We start from the raw sequence: 17,160 nt of genomic DNA on the forward strand, positions 1-17,160 counted from the left end.
AACAGGAGCCATCTTGCTGGCCAGCCTTGACCTGCCTTTTACTCTTTCTGTTTATCAGGTCCGGTTTATGCAGCACTGGGAGAGCTGTGCACACTAGGGAACCAAGGGCTCTATTAACTCTTTTTTTTAATAGCCTTTTTTTTTGTTGTTGTTGTTTTTTTGAGACAGGGTTTCTCTGTGTAGCCCTGGCTGTCCTGGAACTCACTCTGTAGACCAGGCTGGCCTCGAACTCAGAAATCTGCCTGCCTCTGCCTCCCGAGTGCTGGGATTAAAGGTGTGCGCCACCACCGTCCGGCTCTATCAACTCTTTTTAAACAGGGTCTCGCAGGTAGCCCAGGCTGGCCTCAAACTCATGGCAAGCCTCCTGCCTCAATCTCCCAAGGCTGGACACCATGTCAGACTTACAAGTCAAGTCAAACAGACTTGAGCACCATGTCACTTTCCTGGCTACTCACTCCTTTGTTTGGGCTCTTATTTTTGTCTCTTCCTAGCATAAACCACAGGAGGGCGGAGCCACCCTCCTGACCACCTCAGCTTCTGTCCTTCCTCTCTACCTTGCAAGGTGGACACTGTCATTAGCTTACTTTCTAAGGACATGAAGTGATTGCACCTACACCTGCCTGCCTAAGGTGTGAGGTTCTAGAAAGCACTGCCAGAGAGATGGAGAGACAGCTCAGCAGTTAGAAGCACTTACTGCTCTTTTAGAGACCTGGGTTTGGTTCCCTGAAGTCACCTGGTGGCTCACACTCACCTCTAACTCCAGTCCCAGGGGACCCCCACACCCTATTCTGGTTTCCTGGGACTCCTTCCCGCATGTGGTGCACATACATGCGTGCAAACACTCATACACATACAACAAAAAATAAATATAAAAGTAAAAGCCCCCAGTTCCTCCAGCAGTATCCGCTTTTGCGCCTGTTCCCGCGTGCATCCCAAGTGGGGCGGTGTGTCACTGGGCCAGGTGGCTACAGTTGTGGTGAAAGAGCCCAAACCTGGCTTCGGAGACCTTTGGCTTTCAGCCCTGAGGCCTCCTGACTGTGTGGGTCATGCTTCCACGTGCCTCAGTTTCCTCACCTGTCAGTACAGGGACTTGGCAGGTGACCCACCTACTTGCCCGGCCTCTCCTGTCGCCGGCCCGGAGAGACCCGCCTGCCCGGCTCCCGGGCGCCCGCAGGAGGGCGCGGCTTGGCGGGGGGCGCGGGCGGCGCGGGGGGCGGAGACCGGCTCGGCTTCCGCTCCCTCCTCCCGCGTCGTCTTGGGCCGCGGCGCCCGAGGCGGGAGCAAGAGGCGCCGGGAGCCGCGAGGATCCACCGCCGCCGCGCGCGCCATGGAGCCCGAGTGAGCGCGCGGCGCTCCCGGCCGCCGGACGACATGGAAACGGCGCCGACCCGGGCCCCTCCGCCGCCGCTGCTGCTGCTGGTGTTGTGCTGCAGCCTGGTCCCCGCCGCGGGTAAGGTGGGCGCGGGGGACAATGGCCGGGGCCGCAAGCAGCCACTTTACAAGTTGCGGGCGAGTTGGAGCGCGCTCCGGGGGACCACGCGCCGGGGGACCACGCGCCGGGGGACCTCGCGCAGGCCCTTTGTCTCTCCCGCCGGGGCCCCTCCCTGGGGACCGAGCCCGCCAGGTGCGGCGCGGGCGGGCCCTCACCTGCCCAAGGCTCGGGACGCCGGGCGCGCTCAGGAGTGCGCCCACGGGCATCGCGATGGCTCGGGACAGGCCTGGCCTATCGCGAACTACTGGGAAAACTTTTCGCGAGCCTGCTTGCGGCGGCCGGCCTACCGAGCCCTGGGAAGTGCCAGAAGTTGCTAGCTAGGAAGTTCGGAGAGCCCTGCGCGGGGCGGCCTGGCCCTGGGCTGCTGTCGCTTTGACCTGCGTGGGCTGTCAGCCTTCCAAACCGACTGACACCTGCCAGGTGTCCCCGTGACCCCAGTGACCCATCTGACCGCTCGGGCCCCCAAGCGGTGGCCAGGTGCCCAGCCCTGCTGACCAGTGCCCAGCCCCGAGATCGCTTGCGTGGGTGCCTTGGTGTGGGGCGGTATGGTTCTGCCTCAGTTGGACCCACCTTTAGGGAAGTGGCCGGCTCGGGAACTTTCTAACCTTTTTTTTTTTTTGGTGTGTCCTGAGGGGTGGAGCTGAGGTCAGGAGGACTCTGGAGAAACGAAGCAGTTGGAAACGCTACACATGTTCTTTTAATTCGGAGATTGCCATGTGGTTTTTAAAGCAAGGCTCTTGCCACCTAAATCATTGTTTTCGGGTGTTTGTGTTTTGTTTTTCTGGAGTGTGGCTGTCCAAGGGTCCGGCAGATACTCTTGAACTCCTGGGTGGTGGTGATGGCAGTTTGGGGCGGGGTAGGGGACAACCTCAGGTTCCTTTGTCTGGGCCTTATTAAGGCGAACAGCTGTCCCCCTGTGTATTTCCAGGGTAGACACTTGAGGGAGGTGGCTGGGCCTGGCTCTGTGCTCAGATTCCCTGGGCTGCAGTCTCTTCCACCTATGTTTGGGGGGAGGGGTCGAGGGGAGCTGACTTCATCCAGTCTTGGAGCTCTCAAGCTGAGCCCGAGGGCTCTTGGGGAGTCTCCCCCTAAACTTGTCTCCCTCGGGATCATGTTTACATTTTCAGGCCATCTCTGGTGTTAGCAAAACAAGGCGAAGACAAAACTGTGACAGGCTGTGGGAAGTCCAGGCCAGTTCTACTCTTTCCGGAAATGCCTGGGTCGTGGCTGCTGAAGGGGTATGGGGGAGCTATTTGTTTTAAAGGTGGGGTTTGTAAGCCGACTTTCCTGTCCTAGGTAGGATTGACGTTACTCTGGGATCCCCTCGCCTGTCATCTGGTATCCCAAATTGAACATCTTTATAGTTTGGTGGTGTGTGCAGCAAAAATAGAGTCGATTATTTTAACATTAGGAAGCCAGGCCCCAGGAGTACCAGCTGATGGGGTAGTCCAGGCCTAAAATGGAAGCAAAGAGAAAAATCTTCCTGAAGCTCTTATTTGAGTGTTTTTGGCTGTTGGACCCCCAAATGTCTGTCTGAGATTCTTGCTTTGGGAGTCTGGAGAGAAGGGAGTGAGTGGGCAGCTAATTATTTTTCCTGATTGCTTCCTGTTGCAAATTGAAGCTGTGAGCCCACAGAAAAGCCTTTGTTCTAGTGGTCCCTGAATTCCCCATTCTGGAAGCCCTAGGCTTTCCTTCTCACCGCCTATAGCACTCACTCGTCCCTGGACCAGCCTAGCCTGTCTGGCCCCCTGGAGGAGGTTCCTGCGGTTGTGGGCTGTCTACCCCTGGGAGGGCCCAGCTAGCACATGTTGGGTTATATTGGGTTAAATGCTGAGCAGAGTCCCCTCTGTGCAAGAAATTACCCAGGCAACCTGTTTGTCCTAAGCTTCTCTGGGGAAAGCCACCTCCTGGCCCCAACATAGTTGGAACCCTTTTTATTTTGACTACACAGTGTCATTACTCAGGCATCTAGCAGAATTCGCACAGGGGTGTGGGGGTAGGGTACAGCCAGGTGAGGACTCTGTCACCTGCTTTGCAAGTGGGTGCCCCAGGGTTGAAGCAGGAGGTGATCAGATCAACCAAGGTGTTTTGTTTTGTTTTTGAGGCATAGTTTCTCTGTGTAGCTCTAGTTGTCTTGGAACTCCCTTTGTTGACCAGGCTGGCCTCCAACACAGAGATCCACCTGCCTGTGCTTCCTGAGTGATGGATTAAAGGCATGGGCTACCACCATCCAGCTCTATAGGGTTTTTATGTCCAGTTGCTGTTTGTCTTTGGGAGGCTTACATAGCCTCTCTGTGCTGAGTCCTCTCTTCTCTTATATCGTTCTGTGGGAAGCATTTGGTGCATGCAGCCCAGGTCTGGGGTAGTGGTGGCAGAGCTTTGAGGACAGTTGTGTGTCATGGCCTTTGATCTGTCTGGCCTGGGAATTCTGGAGCTGTTGTTACATGGTTTGGGTTTTTTTTTTTTTTCTTCTTCTTCTTCTTCTTTTTGTATGTTCATATGTGTGCATGCCTGTGCATGTAAAGGTCAGAGGTCAGCCTTCAGTGGTTTTCCTCAGGAGCCGTCATGTGCATATGGAGATTAAAGGTCAACCCGGGGAAGTGTTTCTCAGGAGCCATCTACCTTGTTCTTTGAGACAAGGTCTCTCACTGGAACTTGGGTCTCACTGATTGATAAACCTCTGTGACTGGCTCTTTACCTGAATACTGGGTGTGTGTCGCGCTTGACAACACACACTCTCCCAGCTGAGCTGTCTTCTCAGGCCGTGCATGGTCTGGGGTTTGCTTCTGTGTTGTGATCTCGGCTATCCAGTGGCTGATGACCTTGCCTCCGCAGCCACAGATGAGGATGGGGAAATAATGCCACATGGGCAGGGCCCTGGGGCCCACAGCCGAGTGCCAGCCTTGCCACTTAATGTGGGGAGGTAGGCAGATGACTCCATCTTGCTTCTCCCCTAGTAACATGTTCATGAAAATCCTTTCTGCCACTAATTTAGTGACTTCTTAATGGAGTCATGGCTGCCATTATGTACCCGTTTTTCTGGTGACTGGTGCCAGGTTAGGCTTTCTAGGGACAGTATGGCATACAGTCTCTGTGCCTGGTGCCATGGGGATGGGCATGTTGGGGACAGGAGCTATGGGAGAAATGAGTCCTGGGCACATAGACCAGAGAGGTTCCAGTCTACTGTGAGAGGTCAGCTTGTGCTGTGTGACCTAGAGGCTAGGAAGCCTCTGGGGAGATTGAACCCAGGACTGGAGGACACACAGCCTGGAGTCAGTCAGGGAGTCTGAGGTGACAGTGTGGAGCTGAGGTTATCATTATTACTATTAATTATTACTACTACTGTTGGTTACTTTTTTAAAATTTGAGATCAGAGTTGACAGTAACTGTGTTCTGCTTGAAACTAGATGTGTAGACTAGGGTGACCTTGAACTACTCCCAAAGATCTTCCTGCCTCTGCCTCTGCCTTCCTAGCGCTGGGTTTAAAGATGTGTGCCACCATACTTGGCTCTGGAACTGATTTTTTTTTTTATTTTAAAGATTTATTTTATTATTATATCTAAGTACACTGTAGCTGTCTTCAGACACATCAGAAGAGGGCATCAGATCTTATTAAGGATGGTTGTGAGCCACCATGTGGTTGCTGGGATTTGAACTCATGACCTTTGGAAGAGCAGTCAGTGCTCTTACCCGCTGAGCCATCTCTCCAGCCCCCTGATTTTTTTTTAAAAAAGACTTGTTTGTATTTTAAGTTATGTGTGTGTGTTTGTGTGCACGTGTGTGAGTGCAGTTTACTACCACTGGGGTTCAGAAGAGGGCATCGATCCCCTGGAACTAGAAGTACAGGCCATTGTGAGGTGCCCAGGTGCATGCTGGGACCACACTCAGGTCCTCCGCCAGAGCAGAAACTATGGGAGCAGCAGCTGGGTTCACTGTCATCTAGGATTCACGAGGTGGAGGCCGGAGGGGCCCCAGCTCAAGGTCAGCCCTCCCCCATCAACCAAGAAATAAAAATTAAAAATTGGGATTAAAGGTCCTGGAGAGATGGCTTAGTGGTTAAGAACACTCAACCTGGTCTTATTAGAGGACCAGGGTTCAGTTCCCAGCATCCACGTGGCAGCTCACAACCATTTGTAGCTTCAGTTCCAGGGGATCCCTCACCCCATCTAGCCTCTGTGGGCACATAAATAGGTAAGCTGCGCATACACATGAAATAAAAGCAAATCTTACAAATGTTGGGGTTGGAGCTTATACCTAGGAGTCACACCTCTCTAAAGCATGCCGGGCCCAGGCACTGGACTTATGTGGATTACAGTCATTATTATAAAACATTTTCTTTGTTCCAAAGCAAACCCCATTTTTATTGAACAGTGGTTTCCCATCTCTTTACTACAGTTTTTGTTTTGTGTCTGGGATCTGCCAATTCTGGGCACTTTTAGGGGGTGGGAGGAGTGATGGTATCTTTCTGTGTTGCCTAGGCTGACCTTGAACTCCTGGGCTCAAGTGATTCCCCCTGCCTCAGCCTCCTGGGTAGTTAGCATTAGCCAGCTTGTACCTGGCTGGATTTCATATGTATTCTGTCTGGCGTCTTTGTAGCATGTGGCAGTCCATCGTCCTTTTTATCTTTTTATGGCTGAGTGATATCTGCTATGCAGAAAGACCAGAGTTTATCTGTTTGTTCACTGGTTGAGTTGTCCTGGTTGTCTGTGGCTTTCAGCAAATGAGCTGGGGGCGGGGGGGGGGGAGGGTGGACTGTGGCAGGAGGTTCAGAAGTGTGACAGGCAATGGGGACAAGCTGGACAGACTGTGCTGGCCTCCAGCCAGTCTGTGTTTCCCTTCACATCCATCTGCATGGAGCCTGGGTCCTGAGAGTGTGGAATGAGTCTCCTGTTTGGCCTCCCAGGGAGTCTCAGAGGGAGCTGGACTCTGTGGTCAGGAGGCACCAAGTTGGATCACTTCTTAGCCTCTAGAAACAGGAGTCTGTGGGGCAGGCGTGGTGGGAGCCGAGGGCTGCACCCAGCTTCTGGGCTTCGTGACTCTGCTCACATTTGCTTGGAAAGCCTCACATGGGCTCTGAGCCAGCCGCCTGGGGCAGAGCCGTCCAAGTGTGACGGGTGGAGGCAGCTGTGGAGCCCACAAGGAGGTAGCCCCAGGCCTAGCTGGCGGGTCTACCCCGATTTCCTTCCAACCTCTGGAAAGTGGCTTGCTGGCTCTTAGCCTCAGTTTCCACATCTACAAAATTGAGCTGATCGGCCAGCCTTGCCAGCACCTGTGGGATCTGTGACGCTCGGGAGGACACAGTGTTCCTTCCCTTACCACCATAGTGAGGGAGATACTTGGAGGCTGAGTGCAGGCTGCAGAGCTGAACTTCCTGTCCTGTGCTGGGCAGAGCAAGATGCTGCAGCTTAGTTCTTTTGGGGTGGCCACGCCAAAACTAAAGGCCCCACCTGGCTGAGAGGGGACTTGGGCCATTGTGTAAGTGTCCTGCTGTTTCTAAGTCATATAGGATTTGTGTGGCAGATACAGTGCTTTGGCTAGCGTAGTAGGTGTCCTTTGGTCCCTGCACTCAGCCCCAAGGGATCATTCGTTATGTAGCTCTAGCCTTGGGCTTCCGGTGTGTCCTTGGCTGCCCCTGTGGGAATGGTTGGCAGCTCACTGACTTCCAGTGAGCACTGCTTGATCAGAAGGGCCCTGGTCCACCGTGGTAACCTTGATTTCCAGTGGAACCTGCTGTGCCCCGAGGGGCCCTCAGCATCTCCTGTTTTCTGCTCCTCAAGCCTGGGGTCTCTTGGCCATGGACCCTTTGGAAGGTTTTCATGGTGACGTGTGCCCTTTTAGGGGTAGAAGGCTGCCCTTTCTGGGTGTTTTCCTAGTTGTCTTGTGAGATGACAAGTTCCGGGGGCATCTGCTTTCAGCTTGCCAGGGTGCCGTTTACCTTGTGGCTAAACTGAGGCATGGTTTTGTCAAGGAAGGGGACTCAGCCTCTCTGGAGTCTTTGTGGGGGGTGGGGGTGGGGGGTGTCCCCAGGATCCTCCAGAATCGGGCAGTGGCTTCTCTCCTAGAAAGGAGCCCATGAGGCATTGCATGCCTTGGGTGTCAGTGCAGGTGTCTAGGGCGGCTAAGGGACCTGCACCCCCTCACGGCTTTCTGCCTTCATATGGAGCCCTGGAGTGTCCTCCTCTTGTGCCTCTGTTTTCATAAAGGTAAATGTGAGCTGGCCCATTCTCTGAGGTCCTTCCAAGCCTAGCCAAGTTTTTACCTGCTCCTCCTGCCTGGCTCTGTTGCTCTGTCCCTTGTGAGTGTAGTTGGCACCACACTGGCCTCAAAAGTGTTCTCTCAGGTTCTATGCAGCCCTTCCAGTATCCCTTTCAGGTCTGTCCTGCTGTCTCACCAGTCTATGGGGCCGCCCAATCTCTGCATTCTTAACCCTGGGACCCACCGTCTCTGGCAGAGCCTGTCTGTGTGGCTGGTTGCAGTTGTCAACGTGACACAATCTAAAATTGCCTGAGAAGACAGATCGTCCAGATCAGGTTGGTCTGTGAACGCGTGTGTGGGCGATTGTCATGATTTCCTTAATTGGGGTGGGAAGACTTTGTCGGTGGGACCATTCCCTGGGTTTGGGCCCTGGGCCGTGTAAGAGTGGGGAAAGTTCCTCTCTCCTCTTAACTGTCGATGTGAGCACCTGCTACAAGTTCCTGCCTTAATTTCCCTGTAGTGACAGGCTCTAGCCTGGAGTTGTTAACCAAATAGCCCTTTACTCCCTTTGAGTTGCATTTGTCAGAGTCCCCCTCCCACACCGCCAATCAAGGGAAGAGTTCTGTCCTTCATTTCTGAACAGTGTTTGCTTGTATGAGCTTCGGCCTCCAACAGTTACCCACCTGGGGGCGGGGGTGGGGTAGGTGGGGAAAGTACAGGGCCAGCTAGAAGCCTGTACCTGAGCCTTCTGCCCTTCTGGGGGTTCTCTCAGCATGTGGCTGAGCCACACTGGACTGTGCTACAAAGATTTGGCAGTCACCAATGTCTCTGTCTTAGGCCTTTGCTTACAGTCAGAAAATATCATTTTAAAGATGGTTCAGCTAAGGCTGAGAGGCTGTGGTGCTCTACTGCCTGGTGCGGGCCCTGCCACCCACTGCCCTTTGACTATAACAGGTCGTACCACCTCCTCTTGGTAACAGTCTAGTGACAGTAGAACCCGCCGGTGAGCCTGAGTGGGCACCAGGGTGTGCTCCAAGCTGGTGACTGAGTGTTTGCAGGTTGGCCTTTTCTTTGGCCACTACTTACACAGCTGGAAGCAGGGATGGTCTATTGGGAGTGTCACAGGAGCTAGTGGCAGGCCGACCCATTGTGGCTAAGGTGGACATCTGGGCATGTAGAGTGTACGTACTTGAGGTCGATCATCATGTGCTGGCCTTATGTAGAGCCCTGTCTACAGCCTTTCCCATAGGTGCCCACACAGTGGGGCACTGCTAGGGGTTTCAGGCTGGTCCTAGCAGTGTGTGTGTGTGTGTGTGTGTTTTGAATCCAAGGCATGTCCTCAGCACACATTCTACTGTTGAATGTACCCTAACTCCTATGTCTTAATTTAGAAGAACATTTTTTAGAAGGAAGCTTTATTTACCGTCTTGTGTGTATGAGTGCTGGCCTTTATGACTGGCTTCTGTTACATGTGCATGTACTGTCCACAGAGAGTGTAGAATCCCAGACATGGGAATTATGCAGGGGTTCGGAGCTAAATCAGTCCTCTGCAAGAGTAGTCAATGCTCTTAATATATAAACCATCTCTCTACTCTCCAGCCCTTTGGATCAGCTTCCCCACCCCCAATTGCAATAAATTGTGTACAGCACAAAACTTGCCAGTTTTTACTGCTCCTTTTAACTTAAAAAGTTATTTATTTACATATATTTGTATAATTGTTTTGCTTGCATATTTGTCTGTGTACCATATGTGTGCTGTTTGTCCACAGAGGCCAGAACAGGGCATCGAAGCCCCTGGAAACTGGAGTTACAGTTACAGTTGTGAGCTGCTATGTGGATGCTGGGAATCAAACCCAGGTCCCCTAGAAGAGCAGCCAGTGCTCTAACCACTGAACCATCTCTCCAGCCCTCCTCCTTTCTAATTTTTGTTTTTATTTATTTTTTTTTATTTTTTATTTTTGGTTTTTTTTTGAGACAGGGTTTCTCTGTGTAGCCTTGACTGTCCTGGAACTCACTCTGTAGACCAGGCTGGCCTCCAACTCAGAAATCCACCTGCCTCTGCCTCCCGAATGCTGGGATTAAAGGCATGCGTCACCACGCCCCGGCCTTTCTAGTTTTTATTACACTTTGTTTATTGTAGGGGAGTGGTTTGCATGCTGTAGCACACATCTAAGGTCAGAGAACAACCTGTGGGAGTCGGTGCTCTCTCCTTCCATGTGGGTACCTAGGGATCTAACTCAGGGCTCAACCCCCAGCCCCCTGACCATCACCCTGACCCTTGACTGTATTTAAGTGTGCAGAGATTGGTGACATTAATACAAATTCCATCACCCAAACAGAAATATTTTACCTATAAGATGGTCTCTTCCCATCTCTGCTCACCCCTGCCCCTGATAAAAATCTTCCTGCTCTATGTTCCTTAATTCCCCTTCCCCATTTTTAAAGAAAGGGCTTCTCTGTGTAGCCCTGGCTGTCCTGGAACTCACTCTGTGGATCAGGCTGGCCTCGAACTCAGAAATCTGCCTGCCTCTGCCTCCTGAGTGCTGGGATTAAAGGTGTGCGCCACCACTGCCCGGCTGATATTTGCTGATACTTGTCTTTATAGCCTGTTTATACTTCCCCATGGGCATAGCTTTTGACCTGTATTTTAGCTGTATTTTTTTTGCATGTGTTCATCTTTTTAATGTAAATCTGACCACTCTTTCATCATCTGTAGCCTGTCTCCACCTGCTGTCGGAGGCGTTCTCTATACCTTTGCTTTGACTCCTTGTTCTTTTTGAAAGCCAAGTGGTGTTGTGTGTGACAAGCTTGTAGCTTGGTGTGGGTATTAATTGTTCGGTGTATTTGTTCCACATTTCCTTCAGGTCTGTGGCTAATCTTTGATATCATAAAGACCTCAAAGCGTCTCTGCCAAGTATGGTGGTTTGTGACTGTAATCTTAGCACTCAGGATGTCGAGGCAGGAGGATTAAGTTTGAGGTTAGCTTGGGCTACACAGGGAGACCCTGTCCCAAACAAAACAAAACAACCAAGTGTGGTGACACTTGCCTGTAATTCCAGCACTCAGGAGTCTGAGGCAGGAGGGTTTCTGTGAGTTTGAGGCCAACCTGGGCAATATAGTGAGACTCTGTCTCAAAGAAACAAAAAACGTTTTGTATAATTGAACCTGCCAGTTTTATTTCTTTTTTTTTTTTTTAAAGATTTATTTATTTATTATATGTAAGTACACTGTAGCTGTCTTCAGACACTCCAGAAGAGGGCGCCAAATCTCGCTGTGGATGGTTGTGAGCCACCATGTGGTTGCTGGGATTTGAACTCTGGACCTTCGGAAGAGCAGTCGGGTGCTCTTACCCACTGAGCCATCTCACCAGCTCCAGTTTTATTTCTTAAGGCTGCATGTCTTTTCATTCTAACTCCAGATTCTAAATTCTTTCATTTTTTTTTTCCAGGTCTATTTCTGTTTTATTGCTTTGTGTTCTACATTCAGATTATCTATCTTCCTGTTTGTTTTGAGACAGGGTCTCTCTGTGGAGCCCTTTCTGGTCTGGAACTATATGTAGATCAGGCTAGCCTCCAACTCCTAGAAATCATCTTGCCTTGCCTTCCGAGTTTTAGGATAAAAGGCATGCGCTATCACACCTGATTTCCCTGCTTTTTAAAAGTGATTTATTAAAAATTATAACTTTTGTGTTGGAGAGATAGCTCAATGGTTAAGAGCACTGGCTGCTCTTCAGAGGACCCAGGTTCAGCTTCCAGCACCCACCTGGCAGCTCACAACCGTCTGTAACGCCAGTTCCAGGTGATCCAACACCTTTATGTGGACACCTATGCAGGCACAACACCAATGCATATAAAATAAATAAATAATTAAAACTCTAAACGTTAATGCTTTATGTGCATAGTATTTTGTCTGTTTGTATGTTTGTATAGCATCCACATGTGGTGCCCATGGAGACCAGAACATCAGATCCCCTGGGACTGTAGAAGGTGATGAGCTTCTGTGTGGATGCTGGGAATTGAACCCTGGTCCTCTGGAAGAACAACCAGTGTTCTTAACACTCTCTCTCTCTCTCTCTCTGTCTCTCTCTCTGTCTCTCTGTCTCTCTGTCTCTCTCTCTCTCTCTCTGGTTTTGCGAGACAAGGTTTCTCTGTATAGCCCTGGCTGTCCTGGAACTCACTCTGTAGACCAGATTGGCCTCAAACTCAGCAATGCGCCTGCCTTTGACTCCCAAGTGCCGGGATTAAAGGCTTGTGCCACCACTGCCTGGCTTGTTTTTAACTCTTTTTTATTGTTGTTGTTGTTTTTATTTTTTTGTTTTTTGTGTCAGGGTTTCTCTGTGTAGCCCTGACTGTCCTGGAACTCACTCTGTTGAAATCAACCTGCCTCCGCCTCCCAAGTACTGGGATCAAAGGTGTGCGCCACCACCGCCCTGCTGTTTTTAACTCTTTTTTTTTTTTTTTTAAAAGATTTATTTATTTATTTATTATATGTAAGTACACAGTAGCTGCCTTTAGACACTCCAGAAGAGGGCGCCAGATCTCGTTATGGATCGTTGTGAGCCACCATGTGGTTTCTGGGATTTGAACTCAGGACCTTTGGAAGAACAGTCAGTGTTCTTAACCGCTGAGCCATCTCACCAGCCCCTGTTTTTAACTCTTAATCCATCTTTCTAGCCTAAAAGATTTTTGCTTTAATTATGTATCTCTCTCTCTCTCCTCTCTCTCCTCTCTCTCTCCTCTCTCTCTCTTCTCTCTCCTCTCTCTCCTCTCTCCTCTCTCTCTCTTCTCTCTCCTCTCTCCTCTCTCTCCTCTCTCTCTCTCTCTCTCTCTCTCTCTCTCTCTCTCTCTCTCTCTGTATGTGTAGGTATGTTCACCTTAGTGTCCACAGAAACCAGCAAGTGCTGTCATACCCCCCGGGGCTGGAGTTATATTTGGTTGTGAGCCACTTGTCATGGGTTCTGAGAACTGAACTTGGGTCTTCTGTGAGAACAGTCAGTGCTCTTAGCCACTGAGCCATCTCTCTAGCCCCTGACTTATTTAAGTATATGGTCTGAGGTATGGGCATCTAGTCATTGAATGGGGACCCACCCCAACACCTTGACGGAATGGCTAGCCTGTCTCTATTCAACTAGATTGCCATTCTTCCCTGTGTGGTGTCCTGTCCCCAGGCCTGGCTACTGATCCTGGACCCTCCCACCAGGTGTCCTGTCATGCCTCTCTGTCCCGATCTTTTTGTTTGGAGATAACTGTGCAAATCTGTCCCCAGTGTTCTGTTTGGAAAGCTTGTTGACTGTCTTTGGGTTGCACAGTCAGCCTCTTGACCTCTTCCTTTGATCTCGGTCTGGGAGCAGTAGCCAGTGACTTCTAACAGGTGTTGGGGCAGATATGATGTGTTCTCCAGCCTCTGGCTGTAGAAGTCAATTCATTTGCCATCTGTGGTAGAGCCCTTTCTATCATCTGGGGTTTTCATCAGACACTATGTTTTGCTTTCAAGAGGCAGATAGTGGGATGGTCTGGGGACACTCCTGCTGCCATGCTCACCTGGAGAGCTCCAGTCGGAAGGGGTATGTAATTAATCACTAAGCAGATGATGGCACTCTCCCTGTAAATCATTAGGGAATAAAAGGTGAGTGGCTCCCAGCACTTCCCTGAGCTGTGCCTCTCTGCTAGCTTGGATGGGAAGGCTGCTCCTGCCTGGCAGAGCTCTCAGGAAATTGCTCAACGGGGCCATTAATAGCTGCCCAGTGTGGCCTAGCCAGAGCTCAGCCTGGGTGCCCTCCAGCCTTTGTCCCTGTCAGCAGCGTCTGCTTAGAGCCTTGTATCTACAGGGGGCCACCAGGGCCTGGAACTGGAGCCAGACATAATGCATACCAGGTGGCTCTGGGTAAGATGTGCTCTCTCCATTTGCCTCGGGAGGCCAGGCAACTTTTCCATGTTGTCCCCAACCCAACTTGGTCTCTCCAGGAGACTGAATGGTGTGAGTTAGGGTGTGGCCACACCACCTCAGCCCTCTCTCTGCTCATGTTGGAAGCTCAGAGTGGATGTCATTTCTAACCCTTTTCCTCACCGTGGCTCTGCAGTGCTCATTTGGTAAAAGGTCAGATGTGTGATGATGTTGGTCATCATGCTTTCTAGAACCTTCTTGCTGATTTGTCTTCTGTTCTAGACCAAATGATTTGGGGTGTGTGCGCATGTATGTATTTAAACAGGCTCTCTTTTATCCCAAGATGCATTTCCTATATAGTTGAGGATGACTGAGTTGTTGGTTTTTTTTTTTTTTTCCAGAGACAGGGTTTCTCTGTGTAGCCCTGGCTGTCCTGGAACTCACTCTGTAGACCAGGCTAGCCTTGAACTCAGAAATCCACCTGCCTCTGCCTCCCGAGTGGACCAAAGGTGTGCACCACCACGCCCGACTGAGGATGACTGACATTTTGATCTTCCTGGTTCAGTTACAGGTATGCATGACCACTCCCTGTTTTAGTCGGTGCTGGGGGGTTACAACCAGGGTTTCCCCTTAAAGATTTGATTTGACTTCTAATCATGTATGTGTGTGTTTGTGTCTATGCATATGAGTGCAGTGCCTGAGGAGTCCAGCAGAGGGCATTAGCTCCCTGGAGCTGCAGTTACATGAAGTTATGAACTGCTGGACATGGGTGTTGGGAACGGAACTTGGGTCCCCTGGAATTGCAACTGAGCTATCCCTACACTTTCTCATTTTCTTTTTCTTTTTTTTTTTTTTCTCTTTGGAAACAGGGTTTCTCTGTGTAGCCCTGTGTGTCCTGAAACTTACTCTGTAGACCAAGCTAGACTTGAAATCAGAGCACTGCCTGCCTCTGCGTCCTAAGTACTGGGATTAAAGGTGTGTGCCACCACTCCTGGCTCCCCCATTTTCTTCAAACCTGGTTTTCATTGTGTCTTTAATGTCTCAGCTAAGCTTTCCAGTTCTATATCGTATAACGTGGGAGGATTTTGGCCTGGCAGACCTTTCCCACTTCTCCAGCCCGAATGATCTCCACAGGGTCCAGGACCGTCTGTGGCATTACCACCCCTACTCTGGGAAGGGTGATCTGCTATCTGAGTGTGAGGGATACCTGGCCTGCCTCATGGTTTCTGAGCATTGTGTGGAGACCCACCTTGCTGCAGCAGTTACTGCGTTGGCAGAGCTGTTTGCACTGAGCAGCCCATGGCTCCCGAACACACCTAATGATAAAGCAGCAGTCTCTGTGATACGGCTGACCTTGTGTAGCCCGGACTCTGTGATGTCCTGATGGGCCTGGCATCTGAAAACTTTACATGATGCCTTTATTTACTTAATGACAGTACCTTATGAAGCTCCGGTTGGACTCAGACTTCTGCGTAGCTGAGGTCTTGAACGTCTATCCTCCTGCCTCTGCCTCTGCCTCTTGAATCCTGGGACCATCGGTATGTGCCACCAAGCCCGGCTCATTTTTATCATGTTCAAAAAGCTTTCTGTGACCCTTTTAATTTTGGAAAAATGAAATACTTGGACAAATGTTTAGTTTTCTTTCTGTGTGTCTGAATGGATGCTGTGCATGTAGTACCCGCGGAGGCCAGAAGAGGGAGCGGGTCCCCTGGAGCTGGAGTTAGAAGTGTTGTGAGCTGCTGTGTGGGTGCTGGGAACTGAATCAAGGTCCTCTGCAAGAACAGGCAGTGCTCTTACCTGCAGAGCCATCCCTCCAGCCCCTTCCCTGTGGTATTTAGAATGCTGGCTTTCATGAGGAACATGTTGCCCTTTCTTGATTGTACCCTCCAGGAGTTCCTGTGCCTGAGTTCTGGTCTTGCCTCCTCTCCCTGCTCCCGCTCTGAGGAAACAGTTCTATTGTCCTGCTGGTCAGTCCAGAAGGCTCTGGGGTGGCATTAAAACTGGGTATTGTACAATGGAGCATGGTTGCACATGTGTAACCCCAGCACTCAGGCAGTAGAAATTTAAGCTTATCCTCAGTTACATTTGAGGCTAGCCTGGGCTACATGGGACCTTGCCTTAAAAGGGGGTGAAGGGAAAGCAATCACAACGCTGTCATTGGAGCTGGAGACAAGGCTCAGCTGACCGGTGTGGTCTCTGCTGTGGTCCCAGGTCTGTGCTGCCTTTGTCCATGTGGCTGATGCAGACGGAACAGCTGTGGAGGAGTGGGGTCTTCTCAGTGGCCCTGCGCTGTCAGAAGGCTTGAGAGCAGCAGGTAGATGGACGGACACACAGCAGGTCTGCTCAGGGAGCGCTGTGGGAAGGTGGCATCCAGACCGTGCTCACTTCAATCTTGAGGACATTGTCTGTTAGAGGAAATCTTTCTCCTTGGGTCCATGCTCACCGAGTAGACCCGGGCGGGCGGCTAAGCAGAGTAGAGCCTGCAGGCGGGGTCTCTGGGTGCTTTCTCCCTTTCTTCCTGAGCGCCCAATTGCAGGAGCTTTAGGTTGGTCTTGTGGAAGATGTCTGTCTCCTAGCTGCAGACCCTTAGGTACCCATAAAGCCTGGGTGGTCACTGTGAGGAGGTGACACATGGGACCTGCCATAGTCAGGGTTTCTATTGCTGTGATGAAGCATCATGACTAGAAAGCAGGTTGGGGAGAAAAGGGTTTATTTAGCTTACACTTCCTCATTGCTGTTCATCACCAAAGGAAGCCAGGGCAGGAACCTGGAAGCAGGAGTTGATGCAGAGCCCAGGTTGGGTGCTGTTACTGGCTTGTTTACTGTCTTGTTTCCCGTGGCTTGCTCAGGATGACCAGCCTATAGGGGCCCCCCACACAGTGGGCTGGCCCTCCCTCATCAATCACTAATTAAGAAAATACCCTAGCTAGGTGGTGGTGACTCACACTGTTAATCCCAGCACTCAGGAGGCAGAGGCAGGCAGTTCTCTGTGAGTTTGAGGCCAGCTTGTTCTACAGGGTAAGTTCCAAAAAAGCCAGACCTACACAAAGAACCCCTGTCTTGAAAAGATTCTGACTGACTGACTAACTAAATTAATTTTAAAAAGAAAAAAAGAAAAAAATGCCTATGGCTGGATCTTATGGACGCATTTTTTCATTTTATTCTCCTTTCAGATAACTCTAGCTTGTGTCAAGTTGACATAAGACCAGCCAGTGCAGGGCCTTAACCTACATTGTTGTGTGGTCTTCACATCTGCTGTGTTTACAGCTCTGTGCTGAGGCTGAGGAATGCATGGCTCCTGCCTAGTGTTATGTAGGGAGCTGGCTAGGCAGGTGGGCCCCACCCAAGCAGGTGGAGAGGCCAGTGTCCTGGACTTCCTATGTAGTGGGGAAGATGGGGAACATTTGCCTAATGATTGGATGTTGTTCACATAGCTTTTACAGAACTGTCAGCATTACGCACAATGCACCAATTTTTGTTTTTTGTTTTTGTTTGTTTTAGGTTTATTTTATTTTTATATGTGTGAGTGTTTTGACTGCATCTGTGGCTGTGCATGACTGGATCCCTTGGACGTGGAGTCACATGATTGT

General features: G+C 50.7%; 1 protein-coding gene across 1 annotated transcript in view; it reads left to right on the plus strand.

Moving 5' to 3' along the window:
* Positions 1–1,253: 1,253 nt before the first annotated feature.
* Positions 1,254–17,160, plus strand: part of Lrp5 (LDL receptor related protein 5) — a 106,737-nt gene continuing 90,830 nt past the window's right edge. Inside the window, exon 1 of the mRNA XM_021152534.2 lies at positions 1,254–1,450. Within this exon, the coding sequence (XP_021008193.1) occupies positions 1,372–1,450 (79 nt within the window). The 5' untranslated portion in view covers positions 1,254–1,371. The remainder of the gene's footprint in view (positions 1,451–17,160) is intronic.

Source organism: Mus caroli, unplaced genomic scaffold (genome assembly GCF_978045245.1).
Source record: "Mus caroli unplaced genomic scaffold, Mus_caroli_1 scaffold_20, whole genome shotgun sequence".
Taxonomy (NCBI): Eukaryota; Metazoa; Chordata; class Mammalia; order Rodentia; family Muridae; genus Mus; species Mus caroli.